Consider the following 19958-nt stretch of genomic DNA (forward strand, 5'->3'; position numbering starts at 1 on the left):
TGGTGTGTGTAGGCAGGAGGATGGGAACAGAACCAGCCCGGCCGAGCAGAGCCTGCCTCGGGCACAGGTAGTGACACAGGGCTTGGAGGAGAGGGGTCATGATCACAGAAACCAGGGCAGAGATCCCTGGGAGAAGGCCGTGGCTTTATGGCTTCACCATGGTTTATTAGCTTTCTTTTCCATACTGACTTGGTTTCAAGCACAGAAGGCCTTTTGCAGAGAGAGACTGGAATCTTAGAACCGAAGGCCGTGCTGGTTCTGCCAGCACGTCAGGAGCTGCCTTGTCACTGAAGCTCGGGGCTGCGTGAGGAGAGCCAGGGGCCACCCTCCCTGAGGAGGGCGTGGGGCCCACTCCAGCTCAGGATCTGTCTGCAGTTTTTAGAGGCCTGGTAGAGGACACGCCCTGCGGTGAGTGAGCGGGGAGGTGACTGCTGAAGGCAAAAATAAGTGAGGTCGAGCACCGCAGCCCAGCAGTGAGAGAGCAGTGGAGACTGAGGGGCCGTCACACACCCTGGCTCTGCAAGACCTCCAGGATGGCACGGAGGATGGCGGCCGCTGCCACTGCCCCGGGGTCTGGCTGATCTAGCCGCGCAGAGCTGATGTAGCTTGCTCTTCCAGCTCCAGCTTCCATGTTCTTGGTGGCCTCGGCTGCAGCTTCAGCACTCTAAGGGGGCAGGGCAGTAGGCTTGAGGACGGCCACTAGGCCTCTGCCCTGTCACTGAGGGGAAAGGTCACCTTTCACCTCCTCCTTCTGGTAGGGAAAGGCACCACCATTTACTGAGGCCTTACTGTGTCCCAGGTGGGGTGTGGGCTCAAGATCTCTTTATCTCACAACTGCCTTCTGAGACAGACTTGTCCCCATTTTACAAAGGAGGAAATGGAGGCCCAGGAGAAAATGGAGACGGGAGCCCGGTAGTTCCAAGCCTGTCTCCCTGGGTGGATGGCCTGGCCTCACTCACCTTGACTGCTTTGGTCAGGACTTGTAAGAGATCAGCCCCTGGCTTCTTCCAGGCTTGGAGCTCCTGCCCTGCTGCCCACAGAGAGTCCAGCTGGACAAGGTGAGGAGAGAGGGGCTGAGCAGGGGTCCTCCCACTGAGGTGGCCTACAGGGCTTGTAGACTTAAACGGGGGAGGCAGGGTCGGGGGCCTGGCCCAGTACTCACCATAGTCCTGTCCCCTGGCGCAGCCTTCCCGTACCTGGCAGGAAGAGAATGAACGAGGTTTGCTGTAGGCAATCACTTTGGGGTAGGGAAGGGTTTGGGGATAGAAGCAGGGGAAATCTATCAATTGCCTCCCCAGCACACCCTGGGCTCTAAGGGATGGGGCTCTGGCTCACTTCTGCATGGCTTCCAGGCCGGTGTCCATAGCAAGAGACCAGGCTGGGAGGTCAGTCTTGGCCTTGAGAGGCTGGGCAGCTGCAGTCAGAAACAGGCCATAGAGCTGGGGAGGATGCAAAGGCTGAGCGTGTGGAGCTGGCCTGGGCCCCACCAGGCTGGTATCACCCTGTCAGCCCTTCTGCCCCTGGAGGCTGCCAGTACTCACCGCCCCAGATGAGCCTCCCATCTTCTCCAGCAGCAGGACAGACAGTTTGGAGAGTACCTGCGCAGGACTGGCAGGAGGTGGGCCCTCCTTCAGCCACCCCTGGATGGCTGCAGGAAGAGTGTCCAGGAATTCAGGGTGCTCTGCCTTGCTTTCTCTCCCTAGCCTGTCGTGCTGACATCCTACATATTTTATTGATTGGTCTTATTTACAGGGGGTGGTGATTTCTTTTTCTTTTCTTTTGTTTTTGATAATAGGGATTGAATCCAGGAGTGCTTTACTACTGACATCCCAGCCCCTTTATTTGATCTTTTTTTTTTTTTTTGAGACAGGGTCTTGCTAAGTTACTTAGGGCCTCACTAAGTTGCTGAGGCTGGCCTCAAACTTGCAATCCTCTGGCCTCAGCCTCCTGAGTCTCTGGGATTGCAGGTGTGCACCACCACACCCAGCAAGGGTGGTGAGTTCTGTGTGCTTCATTCTCTCTTAACCACAGACATAAAAGCATGGCCCACGGGAGGCACTAAATACATTTTTCTTGAATGAGTGGTGCTGGACTATTAAGAGCTTTCCCTCAGCAGGCAAACTGAGATAAACAAGGATGCCAGATGAGTCTGGCTTGAATCCGTAGGTTATTGTTTACTATAAAGGATTCCATTTTCTTCCGAGACAACAACCTCCCACATTGGTAGCATGAGAAGTTTCTTTCTTTCTTTCTTTCTTTCTTTTTTTTTTTTTTTTTTGGGGCTGGGGATGGAACTCAGGGCCTTGTGCACACTAGGCAAGTGCTCCCCCCCTGAGCTACACCCCAAGGCCAAAGCTCCTTTTCTTGAGAAAAAGAGGTGAGAGGGATGCTGGGGTTCTGCAAATGACCATACTTGGCAAAGGAAAAGTTGGCAACCCAAAAACAACCCTCTAAATATTTTGGAAACTTCTGTTTCATGACATGCCCGAGTCTGAGAGCCAGTGTGCCACACCATCCCCTGCTGTGGCCCCAGAGGGGCCGGGCACCAACCTCGAGCAGCACCGCTGTGGGTGGAGCCACAGTCCCCATCGCCAGCAGCCCGGTCCAGGGCATTCAGGTGTTCCTCCAGGCCCAGGAGGGTGGTGCACACCCGCTCCAGCACAAGGACCATCTGCTTAGAGGCTACGCCTGGGAAAGGAGGACGCTGGGGCAGGGGACCACCTGGCCCTTCTTGCAACCAAACCTGACCCACAGTGTGGGAGGCATGGGTGCCAGGGCTCAAGTCACAGCCCTGTGCCACCAGTGATGCCTGCTCCTTCCCCCAAGGCAGGGCCTGGTACCTCCCACAGTGGTAGAATCATGGGTCTCCTTGGGTTCAATGGGGGCTGCCCGGCTCCGCTTCCGCCCAGTCACAGACACCTTGGCCACGTTAGGCCAGGCTGCAGCAGTGGTTTCAGCATCTGGGGACAGCAGAAGAACTCAGACACAACTGGCCAGCCAGAGATGAAGCCGAGGCTAGAATCCCACCCAACCCTGAGGCCTGGCTCCCTCAGCAGCCTGGAAGAGGGCAGCACACTTGGACAAGCATGTATGAGAGGCTACGGTGGGGGAGGGATGCACAGAGGGCCCCCGGGGAAACGCAGGCAGATCTGAAGGGAGTCCTAGTTGTTCTTCCAGAGTCAAGTGAGAGCAGAGAAGGCTGAAGAGCCAGAAAGGGGGCCTCCACGGGTCCAGGACTGACTGTCACGGGCCGTCTAACAGGCCTCTGCAAGTCTCCCTGGCTCCTTCCAGTGACAAGAAGCCCTGGCCTGGATCACCCCAGGGTTCAGCTCTCACCTATCAGTTTCAGGAGGGACTCGTCCACCAGCAGGAGGGTGAGAGAAATGCCAGGCATCTCCAGTGCTGACATGAAGGTGCCCACCAGCGCCCGGGCAATCTTCACGCCGCGGCTCTCTGCAATACAGAGCAAGGAAGTCCATCGGGAGGGAAGGCCCTCCTCCCAAGTCCTCCACCCAGGGCATCAGGGAAAGGAAGAGAATAATAGAAAACCAGGATCTTGGAGGCTGGAGCCCTGAAGTCAGCAGGGAGATGGCCTGATCTCCTTAGAGCTTCTCTCATTAACACCCAATTTAACCACATTCTCTTGAGGTGTCCCCTCTTTGGGAGCAGCTGGGTAATTACAGGTCTCCTTTGCTGATTTCCAGGCACTGTGCTGTCTTACATATACTTAATTTCATTTAATCTTACAACCACCTTACAAGGCAGGTACTATTTCTCTCCTTTTATAAATAAGAAAACAGGCACAAGGCCCTCAGTTATTAAGTGGCAGTGACAATTTCACTCAGGCTTGTGTGACTGCACAGTCCATGTTTTGAGCCATCTCAAATACCCTCCTCAGCTGCTTTTCTTATGTCCAGCTTCCAAGGGCTGGGGTGGGTCCCCTTCCCAGTGTGGGCTTACCCAGAGAACGGACGGCAGCATCGGCCATGATGCCCAGTTCCAGGAATGACAGACCACCCAGGTTGTTGACCATCAAAAGCACTGAGGAGCCTGTGGGTATTTGTGGGTAGTGAGTCTTTTGGGTGCCACTTGCCCAGAGGAGTAAGGATAGACAGGGAACGACAGGCCCCTCACCTGACTTCACAGATACATGGGACACATTGGAGGCATTCATCATGTGGTCGAGCATGAGCGTGACAATCTCGTTGGCAGTTGCCATCTGTCAGAGGGAGCCAGGAATGAGCTGTGTCTGGGCAGCCTCAGCCTTGTGCTGGCCTGGGTCAGGGAGCCCACCTACCTTTACTCGGCGTACACCAGCTTCTCCGTGGATCCCTGCAGAGAGATGTGGTCACTGCTGACCTGCTCAGGGCCTGGGGATTCACTTGTGAGGATTTTATTGAGAACTTACTATGGTGTGGGAATAACAGTAAAATGAATTGGACATTATTACCCTCTGTGCATATATGATTACGTGACCTGTGTAACTATATCATGTACAACCAAATGAGAAGGTATACTCCGTCTATGTATGATGTGTCAAAATGCATTCTCCTGTCACGTACAACTAGTTAGAACAAATAAAAAAAAAAAAAGGACTTACTAAGTGCTCAGCACAAGGCTAGGCACTGTGGCTGCAGAAGTGGACAGAATAATGAAAGACACACAGTCTCTGCTCTTGGGGAGCTCATGACATGGTGGCAGAGGTAGCCAGGGACTGAAGTGGCTCTAACTGAAGGCAGTCTTGCCAAGGCCCCTGGAGGCTGGTGCCCATCACTTTGGAAGCACAGCCCTGAGAGAAGGGCTGCTTTTGGGCAGGGGCAGGAGGACTGGGAATGGGGTGAGCAAAGGCGAGAAGTGGGTGATGCAGTCACGTGGCTGGAGCCCCGGGGTGGATGGAGAAGCAGGAAGAAAGCAGGCAGGCCAGGCCAGGTTGGCCTTGAGTGCCCACTTATGAACACTGAGACCATCTGCGGGACAGCTCTGGGAGAGCAGAGGTCCAGGAAGATGGCTCCTAGGAGTGGGCGGAACTTGAGGCAGAGGAGCAGGCGCAGGGGGCGCAGGTGGCTGCAGGCTTACCCAGGCCCAGCTCCAACTCATCGGCGGCAAGCTCGAAGGTGGGTTTGGAGCCAGGGACGCTGCAGGAGGATAGGCTCACCCCCAAGGTACCTAGGAGGAACGAGACACTGCTCTCAGCGTCGGGCAGCAGCAGTGCCTCAGAAGCCCTCGCCATGGGCATCCTCTCCTCTGTGCAGGTCTCATTAAGGAGAGAAAACCCAGCTCTGGTACCCAGGCCACCAGGCCCTAGGTGCTCCCTGGGAGGCCTTCCCTCCATTCCTAGAGAATAAACGGAACCTTCCACACAGCGACAGGAACTTCCTCACAGCCCCCAGGAGTGTCCCAGGCCCACCCACTCCGTGGGCTAGTACTCACCCATGCCTTTGGCAACCGCGCTCACCCGCTCTGTGATCTCCTCCAGCCCTACACCTGCCTCAGCCAAGGCACCTGCCACCTGCAGTCAGAGGCCCCCAGGGGAAGGAGTCACTATACTACTTGAGGGCAGACAATGGGCTCGGGGGACAGAATTCTTGTTGGGGAGAAGGAATCTGAGAATTTCCGTAGTCAACCTGGCCTGTCACATTCAGGGCAGAAGAGTGTCCTCCCCCAGTCAAGGTGTTTGCCCGGAATCTTCAAGGATTCCAGTCTGTTGGGAGCCAGAAGGAACTTTACCAATGGGGAAATGGGCCCAGAAGAGACTAGAGGTGACTTGTCCAATGTCACATAGCCAGTCGGTGGCCAGTTTCCTAACTTGAAGTTTTCTCTCACAGAATATTATCCACACATCCACCCATCTACCCACCCAATTTTTGCCAATCATTTAGTATGTGCTGAAAAAAAAAAGAAAGATGCCTGAGCCACAGTGCCTGCCTTCAGGACACTCGCAGCCTGGGGGCGGTCAGGGGGAAGCAGATAGACACATTGAAAATGGCTGCACGGTGGCAAGAGCAATGATGGAACCCTCAGTGGGAGGTCACAGGAGCACTGGGCGCTCCTAGCCTGCATGGGTACTGTGGAGAGCAGGGAGAGCCTCCCAGGCTGGGGACAACCCGGCTGAGCCTCTACGGAACGGCAGGAGTTAGCAAAGTCACAGGAGGCTGGGCAGGGAAAGGCCTGCCAGGCCATAAATGCAGTATAAGCAAAGCCACAGAGATGAGCCCAGCCCAGCGGTACAGAGACCTGGCGCTAACAGAACAGAAAAGGTAGGGCTGCTGGGAGGTGCAGCAGGGGTGAGGGTCAGGGAGGGAGGGCAGGGGTGTGGTGGGCACCTGACTAAGAGGCTTGGGCTGACTCTGGTAACCCAAGATGTTTTCAGTGAGCAAACAACTGGTCAGATATCTTTTTTTTTTTATATATATATTGGGGATTAAACCCAGGGAGGCTTTACTACTGAGCCATATCCCCAGCCTTTTAAAAAATTTTTAGACAGAGTCTTGCTAAATTGCCCAAGTAGGCCTGAAACGGTGATCCTCTTGCCTCCATCCCCCAAGTCACTGGGATTACAGGTGTGCACCACTGCACCTGGCTCTGATACACATTTTTACAAGACACCTCTGATGGAGTGTGGAGAGCAGACTGGCAAGGCAGGAAGCAGGCAGGGGAGCCTGGTGAGGTGGCTGCAACCGTGGGGCAAGAACAGATGAGCCCTGAGCCAAGGCACCAGCAGGAAGGGAAGGGGAGGACATGTCAACACGGGCGTTGGAGAGAAGCGCCAGAACAGGGCCATGCCTGGCTGTGGGGTGGGGAAGAGAGGCGGGATGGGACAAAGCCTGTATTCTGGGCTTAGGTGGCTGAGGGATGGTGGGGCTTCCCAGGTCAGAGAGGAGTGAGTGGAAAGGTCTAGTTACCAGGTGCGGCCCAGAGGCAGAGCGGCCAGCCTCAGGGTCTGGGTGGGCGCTCACCTTGTGGATGAGCACTGTGCCACACAGGCCTCTCCGGCCTGCCTTCTTCAGGACCGTGAAGGCACTGTCATCCCCGATGACCACCATCTCCACAGGGATGCCTTCTGCCCGGGCCTGTTCCCGGGCCAGGCCAAAGTTGAGCCGATCCCCAGTGTAGTTCTTCACGATGAGGAGGGTCCCCGCTGTAGGAACAGCCAGCAGAGCCCTCTCACTACCTACTCTCATCCCACTCCCCAGTGGGTTCTCCCACACAGCACCCCTTCCCACCCGCCAGCCTGACCTGTGCCCGCCTGGGCCACAGCCCTGATGGCCGCCAGGATGCTGCCCACGGCTGGGGAAGCGAACACGGCTCCGGCGATGACCCCGGTCAGCATCCCCTTCCCAATGAAACCTGGAGACCGGGAGGGGCGGAGTGAGGGTGCTGGGTGGGGACTGTGCCTGCAGACACTGGGGCTTCCCACAGCCTGGACACCACGTTCCTGAGCCCTACTCTGTGCTTGTGCTAAAAGACCCCCAGATCTTCACACGGCTGACCCCTTCTTGGGGGTCATCTTGGAGAGGCCTTTCCTGACCTCCCATCCTAAGGCAGTCACCCCCCTCTAGTTACTCACTGGTGCTCACATTGTCCTATCATCTTTCTATGTCACTTAGCACTCTCTGTTTGCTTCTGTTTACTCAGCCACTGTCCACCCCAAGTAGGCTCTAAGCTCCGTGAGAGCGGGGACCTTGTCTGTCTGGTTCACTGGCACAGCCCTGGTGTCCAGGACAATGCCAGGCACATAGCAGGTCCCCTGATGTTTGCTGAGTGAATGAACAGGTTTGCTGAAGAGAGACAGGAGAGGTACAAATGACACAAGCCCTGGTAACTGTCAAGAGCTCTCAAGGAGAGCTCATGTCCCTGGCACCAAACAGGAGAAAACCCAGGACTGTCCTTGTGTGGGAAGCATCAGAGTGGGATGCAGAAGGGTCCTGTTCCGGCTGGAGAATCAGGAAGGCCGTCTACAGGAGGGGGGGTCAGCAAGGCCTGGGAGCTCACCTGGCCCAACCTCATGCTCCTGAATATAGAAATCAGATCCAGAGAAGGTTCTGACTGGCCCTAGAGCACAGCCTATGGGAGGGTAAGTGGGAACCAGGCCCCTGTTCTGTACCTGGCCTGCACCTCACATTAGCACCGAGGATCTCCCAGAAGCCCCCACCAACTCTGTCCAGCACCTCCCATCCCAAACCCAGCACACTCACCAGCGTGGGCAGGCTCGTGGCCAGAGCCCCCACCCGACAGCACTGCTACCCGGCCCTTGAGGGTGTCCAGGTCAGAACGGAGGGCAACTCGGTGGCCCTGTAGGAGCTGCAAGTTGGGGTTGCAGGCCACCAGGCCAGCAAGGGCATCATCAGCACAGCCAGCCACCGAGTTCACCAGTTTCTTAGAGGACTGAGAGAGAGGAGTGAAGAGGAGGGTCAGGATGTGATCAGCAGGGATACCTGCATCCTGCCCAGTCACAGTGCTACACTAGAGACCCCTCTCCATGTTCCCCCAGGAACTCCAGGGTGAGTGACTTTAATACAAAGAAAATGGGAGAGATGAGTCCTCAAAATCTGAAGAATCAAAGGAGATGCCTTGGGCTGAGGCCCTGCAGCAGGGAAGGGTCCCGGCAGGCACCACACCCAGCCAATGCTCTAGCTGGCCTCCAAGGCAGGGCCAGAGGCCTGGGCTCCTGGTGGGCCAGGCCCAGTGCTGGGCGCTGGGTGTAAAGAAAACAATGCTATTCCTGCCTCTGACGGAAACAGAGGTCATTTCCACACGCTGCACCAGAGGGATGCGCATGTGCCACGGGAGCACGGTGAGGACCTGGCCTCCTAAGGACATCTGGAAGTCTCCGTGAAGGCTAAGGAGGAGACGGGCAGGCAAACGCGAGTGGGCCATGGGGGAGTGAGCCAAGGCCTGGGGGCGTGAAATAGTACCGGGGCTCCAGGAGACAAGTTAGGCCCTCACAGGGGCTGCCTGAGGAGGCAGGCCGTGGGAGGTGGAGCTCAGCTGGGCTGATACGGGGATACAGGCAGAGGTGAGCAGTGTGGGGGCTAGAGGGGTTCAGAGCTTGGGCTTGGCAGTCATGGGGACTTGGGTTCAAATCCCGCTTCTCTCTTTTCTTTAGCTGTGAAAACTCAGTGAAGATACATCATTGTTCTAAGTGTTTTTATTTTATTTTTTAATTTTTGGTACTGGGTATTGAACCCAGGGGTGCTTAACCACCAAATTATATCCCCAGCCCTTTTTTATTTTTTATTTTGAGACAGGGTCTCATTAAGTTTCTTAGGGCCTTGCTAAGTTGCTGAGGTTGGCCTCAAACTTGCAATCCTCCTGCCTCAGCTTCCTTGAGTCACTGGGATTACAGGCTGCACCACTAGCCGAGCCAGAGCTCAAGCCTTTCTCTTCAAAACAGGGATTACTAGACCACAGCTTGTATGTGTGGTGTAGCAAAAGCTCAAAAAGAGCGCTATGCTGGGCTGGGGCTGGGGCTCAGTGGTGGAGTGCTTGCCTAGCATGTGTGGGGTGCTGGGTTCAATTCTCAGCACTGCATATAAGTAAATGAAAAAAATAAAGGTTCATTGACAACTATTAAACAAACAAACAAACAAAAAAGCAGCTATGCCTTTTCAAACAGGCTCTGAAAACCAAGAGCCAACTGAGCAAGGGTTGTGGCCTGGGATGCAGTCCCGCCTTTGTCCTCAAGAGACAGTGAGGAGGCCTACTGTGGACCCAGAGGCGCCCTCAGCGCCACCTAGTGGTCCAGGGGTGTCCTGCAGCTGATTTAGGTCTTAAGGAGGCCTCAGCTCCTTCCCAGGCTGCCAGCCTTTTCCTGAGTCCAATAAGGGCCAGGTTCACGATGCCAGGTTAAAGATGAGGTCAGTAGGCAGCAAGGAGAATAAGAAGCCTGGTTGGGCGCAGTGGCCCACGCCTGTAATCCCAGTGGCCTGAGGGGCTGAGACAGGAGGATTGTGAGGTCAAAGCCAGCCTCAGCAAAGATGAGGTGCTAAGCAACTCAGTGAGACCCTGTCTCTAAATAAAATACAAAATAGGACTGGGGACGTGGCTCAGTGGTTGAGTACCCCTGAGTTCAATCCCCAGTATCCCCCACCCCCGAAAAAAAAAAAAAAAAAAAAAAAAAGAAGCAGCAGCCTGGTTGCATCTGCCAAGCAGGAACCAAGAGCCAGGACTGTTTCTAAGTGCTTCTGAACATCTCTCTTAATTTTCCAGCAACCCTGGGGAGGAAAGATTAGCCCAAGGAGGAAAGTGAGAAACAGATCAATGACTTTACCCAAAAGTTACACAACTAGGAAGTGTCCAGGTCTGCCTGGCTCCAAAGCTGGTTCCCTTCTGGCCATAATAGGCTGCTTTCTCAAGTGTTTGAAGGGAGGTGCAGGGTGACAGAGGTCTTGCCCTAGGAAGAGTATGGGTCTGTTGCTCTTAGAGCTTACCAGGGCCTGGGGCATACAATAAAGTTGTGAGTTTGTGTCAACTCCTAGCCCAGCTTCCAACACCACTACCCTCCAAGAACCTGTCCTGCCTAAACTTCTCAACCATCCCTCTATCACAGCTAGAGAAGGGCCTGAGGACCAGTGCCATCTCTGATTCCCAGAGATCTCAGTCTTTATCCAAGAACAACAGAACTCTGCTCTGATCAACACCTCACAAGCAACTGATAGCAGGCCTTAATCTACCACACTGCAGAAGAAGAAAAAGAGGCTCAGAGGGGTCAAGAGTTCCATAAAAGGCCACACACACAGCTGGTGGGTGGCAGGCTAAAATCTAAACTCACATCTGTTTAATGCTTGCTTAGGTTCAGATCAGTTTTAAAGTGGGCCTGGAACAAAGGCCCAGAGCTTCCTACACCATAAACCCCAGCTTTGAGACCAGACCACATGTGGTTCAGGAACAGGCACAAGGTCATACTTCCTGATTCCTTTTGTGACTAGTACAGTGACTATTACAGAACAAGTAACTGTTATTGTTCTAAATGTATAACCCATGCCCAGACAGACAGGTTTCTGAGGGATGTAGGGGTAAGCCTCAAGCCTGGCTAGGACCAGTGGTCTGCTGAAGGGGAGGGAAGCAGAGATCCGGCCCTGAGAGAGGATGAGCCTCTCTCTTAACCTCCCAAACTCAGGGGGCCACAGAATCTGTGAGGTGTAAGGAACCCCAGCATGCCCAGGACTGGGATGTCCACTGCTTCCCAAGACCACCATGCTCTCCCCTGCCCTGGCCCCCATCCCCAGGACTCACCATGGTGGGGAGGCTCTGAAGCAACCTGAGTTCCCACTTCTGCACTGAGCTGCTTCAGGATGGGCAATCCTAGGGTGCCACCTGGGTCTGAGCACAGTGGAGGTGAAAGCAGCACCTGTGGGACCAGGTAACGATACAGGCTGCTGAAGGCACTTGCAGCTGAATGGCATGATCATGCCTGCAGTGCCTTAGGAATTAGGGAACTGCCCTAGACTTCGATCCAAGTCCAAATTCTAGTACGTGGGCTCAGGATGGAGAATGGCGTGGGGCAGACCAAGGTTCACTCTCATACTTGGCTGCCAGGAGAGATCGATCTGCACTGGGCACAGCTCTGTCTTTATGTCCAGGAGCAGAGCACCCTCCTAATCAGGGAGCAAAGTTACTCAGAGTAACTTCATTACTTACATGGGCCTCACTTATGGTGAAAAAGTTACAAAGGTCTTCACACACTCACTCTTGTTGACCTGGGCACCACACCAGGAGGGAGCCAACTGTGTGACTCCGTTTTATTTCTGGGAAACAGATTCAGAGCTCTAGTGACTTGTCCAAGTGTTTGAGTCAGGACTCAAACCCATGTGCAGTCTTTGTACAAAGCCTGTGTTCTTTCTACGGATAACGCCGTGCTCCAAAGTCAGGAAGTCCTGCTGTAGGAAACCCCATGTGTAAATCACATACCTCAGTTCAGCCTGGTTCCGCTGTGTCTTGGGGTCATCTAGGCCTTGGTTCACTATGCACACACACACTGAGAACCACCTAGACCCGGTTCTGCAACTACCTCTGCCTCAATTTACTGGAAGGATATTAAAACCATTTCCCCTCTAAGCCTCAGCCTCCTTATTTTTAAAACATAAGCTAGCTCCTTTCTGGCATTCTGCAGGTGCTGCAAGCCACAGCTGCTTCTCCAGCACCTTGGGGAGCCTTTCTGATGTGACCTGGCCTGGAGGATGCAGGACTGACAGGGATGCCCTCCGGGGTCATTAATGCTCTCACCGGTGAAGTACCGGTTTTGTGTTTGAGGTCGGAATTGGTACAACGGGGGCGAATGGGGGCATTGATAATGCTGTCCAAGCGTCCTGGTGGGCCCTTCAAAGTGTGAAGAACAAAATACAGAGGTGAGCATTCTGGTGGGTCCCAGGTGAGGCGGGGTGGGTGTTCGAAGGCCGGGCATCGGCGGGATTCGAGGACACTGGGAGTTAAGGAGAGGGAAGCACGGTTCTATTCCGGGATGTGCACAGATCCCTGTCACCTCCCTCCCTCTCAGGGCCTCTGCATTCCTTACAACTCCAAAAGGGGTTCAGTCCCGAGGGCTCTTGGAGCAATGAATGGGGGGGAAGAGGACGGGGTTGCGGATTGCGGCCAGGGGTCGGCGGGCGAGCTCCGAGGACGTAGGGGACAATGGAGCACCTCCCCAACCCGCTCACGCCTGCCTCGGCCAGCTCCGCAGCAAGTCCGCTTCGCTAGGACCCCCCAACGGTTCGCCCTCATCCGGGCACTGCGAGCTCCGTCGGCAAGAGACGGGGCGGGGCCCCGGGGGGTGGAGCCTCCCTTGGTTGGCTGCCTGGGGCTCCCTGAGTCCTCCAAGAGGCCAGGTGAGGCCGTCCCGTGATGCCCCGCGCCCCGGCCGCTCTGGCCTGCAACGTGTTTCTGGGGCGGAGGCAGCGGCAGTAGAGTTGGCTGCGCGCGGGTGGGGGCTCCCTGTCTCTTCGCTCGTGTCCATCTCTCTATCGTCGCCCTCGGCTCCCGACGGGCCGGTCCAGGCCTCGACATGTCGTATAACTACGTGGTAACGGCGCAGAAGCCCACCGCCGTGAACGGCTGCGTGACCGGTGAGGCTGCCAGGGCCGGAGACCCTGGCGAGGGAGGGAGCTGGTGGGAACCGAGGCCTAGGGAGGCTCGCGGCCCCGGGGCGGCCGGGCAGGACCCGGCCGGGCAATGGAAGGCGCTGTCGGCGGAGGAACCTCCCCAGCCCCGAGCTCAAAGGCGCTGTTCCAACACGCGCCTTCGGGGCAATAGAACCTGCTCTTGAGGGTCCCCTTTCGCCCTAGGAGGTCACTTGGCCTCGAGATCACGGCCGGGTCCAGGGGGACCGAGAGCCAAGTTGAGTTGATTGTGCAGTGTTGCTTGAACCTCGAGATTGGCCTCATGTGGTCGGGGGAAGGGGTGGTGGTGATGGCGCCTTGGGGACCAGAATTTTCACGTGGGGGAGCCTGGGGGGTCCAGAAGGTGGAGGAATGTGAGCAATGTCCGCACTCACCCAAAGAGGGAGAGGAGCCCTCTGCAGACCCACCCTTTTGCCCGGGGCTGTTGTTTACTTGAGGCCGCTGCTGGAGAAGAGGTTTTGGTTGGCCCAGCCCAGTGCTGGATTTGCCTTGTTGACTGTATGCAAGGATCGTTAAGGACACTGATGTTCAGAACCAGAGAATGTTCACATTCTCAGCTGAATATGCAGCCCCCTAACTTGTATGTTTATATCAATCCTGATGATGATTCTAGAAAAAAAACATCCGCTGTTTAGAGAGCTGGGGGTGGCCAAGAGTGGTATTGGTAGATTACTGGGAGGGCACGAAGTGTAGAGGAAATGCAGAAAGCTCTTGAGAATTTTCATTTGACCCAGTCTGTTTGGCAAAGTTTGGTGACGCTTTAGACGACTGGAAGAGACAAACACTTTCTCCTGCATCCTCAATTAGAGTCTGCCATCGTAATAGGAAAGTGAAATTCAGCAGTCATCGGAAGGGTTTTCACAGTCACTGTCCATTGAAGGACACTCTGCTCTTTGGCCTCCAGTTCAGTTTTCTTTGGTCTGATTAGGGAAGCAGCTTTGTTGAGTATGTGAAGTGAGACTCTTGCGGGTGCTGGATTTGGCAAGAATAGGAGTAAACAGAAGGAGTCAGAGAAACTCATGAATTAAATGCAAGTTCTGAGGGTATTTAGGTGTAGACAATGATAAGATTAGAGGGCTTGGGAGGCCCTTCCTTCAGCTTCAAAAGTTAGATGACCTGTTCTTTCAGGACATTTTACTTCAGCTGAAGACTTGAACTTGTTGATTGCCAAAAACACGAGATTAGAGATCTATGTGGTCACTGCGGAGGGGCTTCGGCCAGTCAAAGAGGTGGGCATGTATGGGAAGATTGCAGTCATGGAGCTTTTCAGGCCCAAGGTAAGTGTTCCCAGTTCCCGGGGATGAGCAACAAAGGAAGGACTGTTGGACTTAGGTTGTTTTGACAGCAGATTTCAGGATATACTTTTCCTAACAAGCTTCCTGGAAGTAGGGAAGATTCATTAGGAAAACATTTATTAAGTTGACTTCTTCAGGAAGGAGAAATTAAAGCAGTTTGAAATATGGGTCACCATAGTGCTTAGTGATTCAGAGGGTAGGATAGAGAGTGGAGCAGTCAAGCTTCATTCTTATTCTCACTTTAAGTGTCCCTTTATTTATCACTAAAGGCACCCTTCAGAGCCTTTATTTCCCCATCTCCGAAGTGGGGGGTAACAGTATCCAGTCCCTCAGGTTGTGAAGATTAATGATTCAATAACATAGGGTGTTGCACATGAGAAGCATTCACTGTCATGTTAACAGCTTCCATAATCATTGTCTTTATAATCCAAATGTCTTTATCCGGATAACCACCACATTGTTTCATTGTATCGTAACTGAATCTGACAAGAAAAATTTTGGGTTCAACATTTCAATTTTAACTCTTTGAACAAAACACCTATGTTTTTAAGGTCTGTGTTAAATAAGATTTTGCAGATCCATTATTGCTTTCATTGTTATTACCACATGTTTTTCTCTCCAAATACTTGGAAAGGAATGGGGGAGGAATTGCATTCTTCTTTCAGAATTTGAATGGAATGATTGAGATTAGCCTGAAAGCAAAATAGATGAAAACAGTGTATATAGAGCAGATATGGAGAATCATGAAAATAAGGACTAGATGTTTACCAGCTTCAGTTCTGGCCTCTTGTACATACCCTGAGGGCTTGTGTGTACATAGTGTATGTTACAAACTCACCATGTATTTTCTCTTTAGGGAGAGAAGAATTTGGAAAGTTCTTAAAGAGCTTAGCATGCTTAAAGAATGATGCTTAAAGGCTGAACAGGTTGTTCCTGTTTTTGAAAGACCTCTTTTGATGGCATAATGTTGGTTTCCAGGGGGAGAGCAAGGACCTGCTGTTTATCTTGACAGCTAAATACAATGCCTGCATCCTGGAGTATAAGCAGAGCGGCGAGAGCATTGATATCATTACACGAGCACATGGCAATGTCCAGGTGAGGTGGCTGCTTCAGGCTGATGAGAATTTTTCAGGTAGGGCTATCATGATTCAGTGAAGAACCCTGAAGTGCCAGGGCAGCCCTCTATATGGTCAGAGAAACAAGGAGAAAACCTTTAAGGTTTTGAGTTATTTTGAGAGTCCAAGGGACAGGGAATAATTTACTGAGATTCAGTGTTAAACAAAAAAAGTGTGTATTGTTATGTGGATTCTTTGGAATATCAGGTGGATGTTACTCATTCTCCTGCCTCTCTCAAACCTGTCCTCTGGGAAGGACAGGGTTTTTTGCCTGGTGTTCTGTTACCTTGTGGATGTTGAGATTCTTCCCTAATCCCGGTTTTGTTTCTCAGGATCGTATTGGCCGCCCCTCAGAAACTGGCATTATTGGTATCATTGACCCTGAGTGTCGAATGATTGGCCTGCGACTCTACGATGGTCTCTTCAAGGTTATTCCACTAGATCGGGACAATAAAGAGCTCAAGGCCTTTAACATCCGTCTGGAGGAATTGCATGTCATCGATGTCAAGTTCCTATATGGTTGTCAAGCACCCACCATTTGCTTTGTCTACCAGGTACCGAATTGGGAGGGGAGAGGGGGAAACTGGTTTGGAATGATGGGAGTTGGTTTTTGCTAATGAATTGTCTGGATTTGGTAGTAGCCGAGGGAGAAGTGTTGAATGTGTTTGTCCTGAGTGTTTTGAACAGTATAGTTAATATGGGTCAGAGTTTGGTTCCTTTGGAGTGCAAAGTCCTTATTGTAGAGGCAGCAAGCTCTCTAGGACTTGTAGCAGGTTTTAATCCTGAGATTATACACTGTTTATAGGCCTTGGAGATTTTATAGGGTGACCCAGTTTATGCTTTGTCTGAGTCTCTTACTGGAATGCTAGGGGATTATGAAAACTTAGTTGTGGAGAAATGATCTAGAATTGACCTTTGTGAGCAAAGAGCAAATGCCTGATTTTGTCTTCTAAGAAGAGGTTTGCCTTTGTCTAGTATTCATTTTCTGATCACTTGCTGGCTCTTGACTTCTATTTTAGTCTGTGCCTAAAACTTCAGCAGAGCTGATCCTGGGCAGCTGTTCTCTGGTCCAGATCTGTTCAGTGGGGGTGGGGTTGTGGAGCTTCAACCTAACATGCCAATGTCTTGGCAAAATCCTGGACTTTTAAAACAAAGGCCTGGCCAGCCTGAGGTCATTTCACTTCCATGTGGTTAAATAAATGACAGAAGGAAGTGGCTTTCTAATTCCACATAGAGAGGTAGCATGTGTGTCATGTAAATACTCTGGTAGCTGTGTAAAGTGTCGGAAGTACTCATGTATTTTTGTATATTTCTTATCATCATTGTAGGTGCTATAGTCCTAAGGCTTGTTGGAATAAAGTTTAATTAAATAAAGTCAAAACAAGTTTAGGAGATTTTATTTGGTCTACTAGCTTTCAAAGCTGAAACAAATAAAAACTGAATTTCTCCCTTTTCTTCAATATTGTAGATGACAGGTCACTAAAACATTGGTACTGTTGATTATTCAAGACTGGCTGACTGTTCCCAGCCCCAGGGTTGCCAGCTGTGGAACCATCTTCTTTTGTGTCTCAGTGGCCCAAATCCACCCCCATTTGAACTTCTTGTAAAGATGGGTCTTACTCCTTGATGGAAAAGTCTTTATCAACCAAAAATTACTGTCTCCTGTTTCATGCCAACAATTCAATTTGACAAACACTCGGGTGCCTCCCATGCGAAAGCATTCACGCTAGTACTTCAGGAGCTGTCTCCCGGATTGAGGTGTGGCCCCTGCCCTGAAATACATCGCTGAAGTCCTTCCATGACTTCTCAAACTCTCCTTTGGCCTTTGTTGAAGCCGACTTCCCTTGACTGAGCATAACCTTCTCCCTGTCCCTGCTCTTTAGCTTCTAAAGGTGACTTTGGCAGCCCCAAGACTGATGTGAGTCATGATTCCAAAAAAGGAGGGGAAGAGTCACGATTCAGAAAAAAGAGGGGAGGAACGGCACTGATAGTGGCAGGGCTGACGTTCTGACTCCTGTAGAGGAGCCATCCCGGCACCCCTCCGTGCCTTTAAGAATTGGATCCATTTTTTTTTTAAATCACTTAGAGTCAGCCTCTCAATGTGTTTTTCTCTAGCTATTTTGTAAGTTCCTTGAAGGCACGGAACACACTGCGTCTCTTCCAGTGCTCAGTGCAAGGTGACAGCTTCGTTTTTCTTTTTTCTGTTGAAACCTTTGTTGGTTGAGTTTTAGAGATAGTAGATCTCAGATAGCAGTGGTCGGCTCAGAAATTAAACAGGCTCAGGTGACTGTTAGCATGCTGAAGGGCAAGGATGGGGAGGGTGACATGACAGAATTGTCCAAACCTGGCAGGTGGTGGCTGGCTCCTTTCAGGACCCGGCAACTCAAGAATCATCCTTCCTAAGCACTAATCATTCCACCTTTTCTCCCCAGGACCCTCAGGGGCGGCACGTAAAAACCTATGAGGTATCTCTCCGAGAGAAGGAGTTCAATAAGGGCCCATGGAAGCAGGAAAATGTAGAGGCTGAAGCCTCCATGGTGATTGCAGGTTGGTCACGGGTTAGGGAATTTGTCCTCCTCAGGTCTTCCCATTCTTGTTACCTTCCTCACCTTCGGTGCTCAGCAGTGGTGGTGTGTGTTGCTTACTCCTCCTCACCCCCCTCTGTCTGTCTGTCTGTCTCTCTGATGTGTTTTCTTTTTTTAATTTAATTTAATTTTTTTTAGTTGTAGATGGAGACAATGTATGTATATATGTATTTATTTATTTTTATGTGGTGCTCAGGATTGAACCCAAGTGCTCTACCACTGAGCTATAGCTTTAGCCCTAAATGTGCTTTCTTGTGCTTTTTCTATTTGTCTTTGGATTTTGTTTTTACTCCTCCCCTCCAACGTATAACTTTCCTTTTACTTGAGATTCAGTGATTGACTACAAATCATTGAGGTGGATTTGCAGAGAGGCATATGGAGATGAGTGTCATTGGTTTATTGCTGGGCATAACATGAAAACTGAAGGAAACCAGTAGAGCTTATCTAATCTGACTTCTTTTCAGAGATGAGGAAAGAGGGCCAGAGGGACTTGCCCATGCCTGTCCATAAGTGACAAAACCTGGGCTAGAATCCAGGCTGCACTGCCCCTTATCCTGTGTTCTTCCCCCAACATTATGTCATCTGTCTTGCCTGGTAGTTTTAAAACACTTAATCAAGGGAAAATTGACTCTTCTAAATGGTGGCTCTGATAATGGGGGGATTTACCCTAAGGGACAATTTTAGGCTTGTTAGGAAGGGTCGATAGTTTTGGAGAGAAAACAGGGAGAGTGCACATGGAAGAACATGGAGAAGACTCCCTGCTAATGGGAACAGCAAAGCACTAAAAGAGAGGCAAAAGCAAACAAATAACCCTGCTGGGTGTCTGTAGTCCCAGCCTCGGGAAGACTGAAGTGGGAGGATCCATTGAGCTGAGGAATTCAAGAGCAGCCTGGGCAGCATAGCAAGGTCCCATCTTAAAAGAAAGGATGAATCCTTTGGCTGGGTGTAGCTCAATGGCTTAGTTTGCAGGAGACCCTGCCACCTCTGGCTTGCTAAGTCCAAAGTGCTGAGCATTCTAAGCTGTTGTCTTTCTCCTGCAGTCCCAGAGCCCTTTGGAGGAGCCATCATCATTGGACAGGAGTCCATTACCTATCACAATGGCGACAAGTACCTGGCGATTGCCCCTCCTATCATCAAGGTGAACAAATCTTTTACTTTTTCTTCCATCTCTTCTTTCTTAGTTCTTACTCTGCTATTCCTTTACTCCCCTTTCGTCAAAAGGAGAGTCATAAGACATCGGTCACGCTAGTCACTGTGTATATAAATGAATGTTTTTCCATTCCATTTTTTTTGGAAATGCAGAGTGAGATTGGCCCAGTTTTGCTTACAGAGATCTTCCTTGTTAAGTAAAAGAAATACCAATCAAAATAGATTTATCCTGTCCATCAACTTGGGCAAATTTTTGGTTCAAATCATGTAAGGTAACATACTGATGAATTATTGCTGTTATATTGATAAATTATATAGACTCTAAAAAATGAGTCTTAAAAAATTTCAATCCTCAACATATTCAAGTTATGAAAATTAAACCTTAAGAACTTGATTTTTTTTTTTTCTTTTTGAGAATAAAGAATAACATCTATGATCCATTCATAGTCTAGTGAAATTGCAGCTGTAGCTTCTTCTCTCTCCTTTTCTATTTTTTGCAATGCTGGGAATTGAACTCAGGGGCTCCCACATGCTAGGCAAGGGCTATACCACTGAGCTACGCCCTCTAGGCCCCCTAATTCTATATGTTTTTGTTTTCTGTAGAATGATATGTGAGTAAACATTTAGGGTATGTTAATTGAATGCCTCAGAAAATTCTTTTCATGGTTAAAAAAAAAAAAGCTGTCCATTTTCTATCAT

At 51.3% G+C, this 19958-nt stretch overlaps 2 protein-coding genes across 3 annotated transcripts in view; one reads left to right on the plus strand and one right to left on the minus strand.

The window, feature by feature from the left end:
- Position 1: 1 nt before the first annotated feature.
- On the minus strand, positions 2-12675 carry TKFC (triokinase and FMN cyclase). 2 transcript variants are annotated; one of them, XM_079103936.1, is made up of 18 exons: positions 12657-12675; positions 11236-11350; positions 8196-8385; positions 7237-7347; positions 6957-7138; positions 5431-5509; positions 5077-5166; positions 4298-4332; positions 4135-4219; positions 3961-4050; positions 3337-3453; positions 2841-2960; positions 2551-2688; positions 1542-1648; positions 1336-1439; positions 1163-1196; positions 960-1049; positions 2-664 (listed from the first exon to the last, which is right to left on the minus strand). In XM_079103936.1, exons 2-18 carry the CDS (start codon positions 11236-11238, stop codon positions 503-505), a joined length of 1737 nt encoding a protein of 578 aa, XP_078960062.1. In that variant the 5' UTR covers positions 11239-11350; positions 12657-12675; the 3' UTR covers positions 2-502. The 2 variants fall into 2 exon arrangements, with proteins under 2 accessions (XP_078960062.1, XP_078960061.1); XM_079103935.1 differs by lacking the exon at positions 12657-12675 and having other exon boundaries at positions 11236-11432.
- Positions 12676-12856: 181 nt separating this feature from the next.
- Positions 12857-19958, plus strand: part of DDB1 (damage specific DNA binding protein 1) — a 28555-nt gene continuing 21453 nt past the window's right edge. Inside the window, exons 1-6 of the mRNA XM_079103934.1 lie at positions 12857-13061; positions 14244-14392; positions 15389-15505; positions 15858-16079; positions 17958-18072; positions 19151-19248. Of these exons, the coding sequence (XP_078960060.1) occupies positions 13001-13061; positions 14244-14392; positions 15389-15505; positions 15858-16079; positions 17958-18072; positions 19151-19248 (762 nt within the window). The 5' untranslated portion in view covers positions 12857-13000. The remainder of the gene's footprint in view (positions 13062-14243; positions 14393-15388; positions 15506-15857; positions 16080-17957; positions 18073-19150; positions 19249-19958) is intronic.

This window comes from Sciurus vulgaris, assembly GCF_902686455.1.
Source record: "Sciurus vulgaris genome assembly, chromosome: 11".
Lineage (NCBI taxonomy): Eukaryota > Metazoa > Chordata > Mammalia > Rodentia > Sciuridae > Sciurus > Sciurus vulgaris.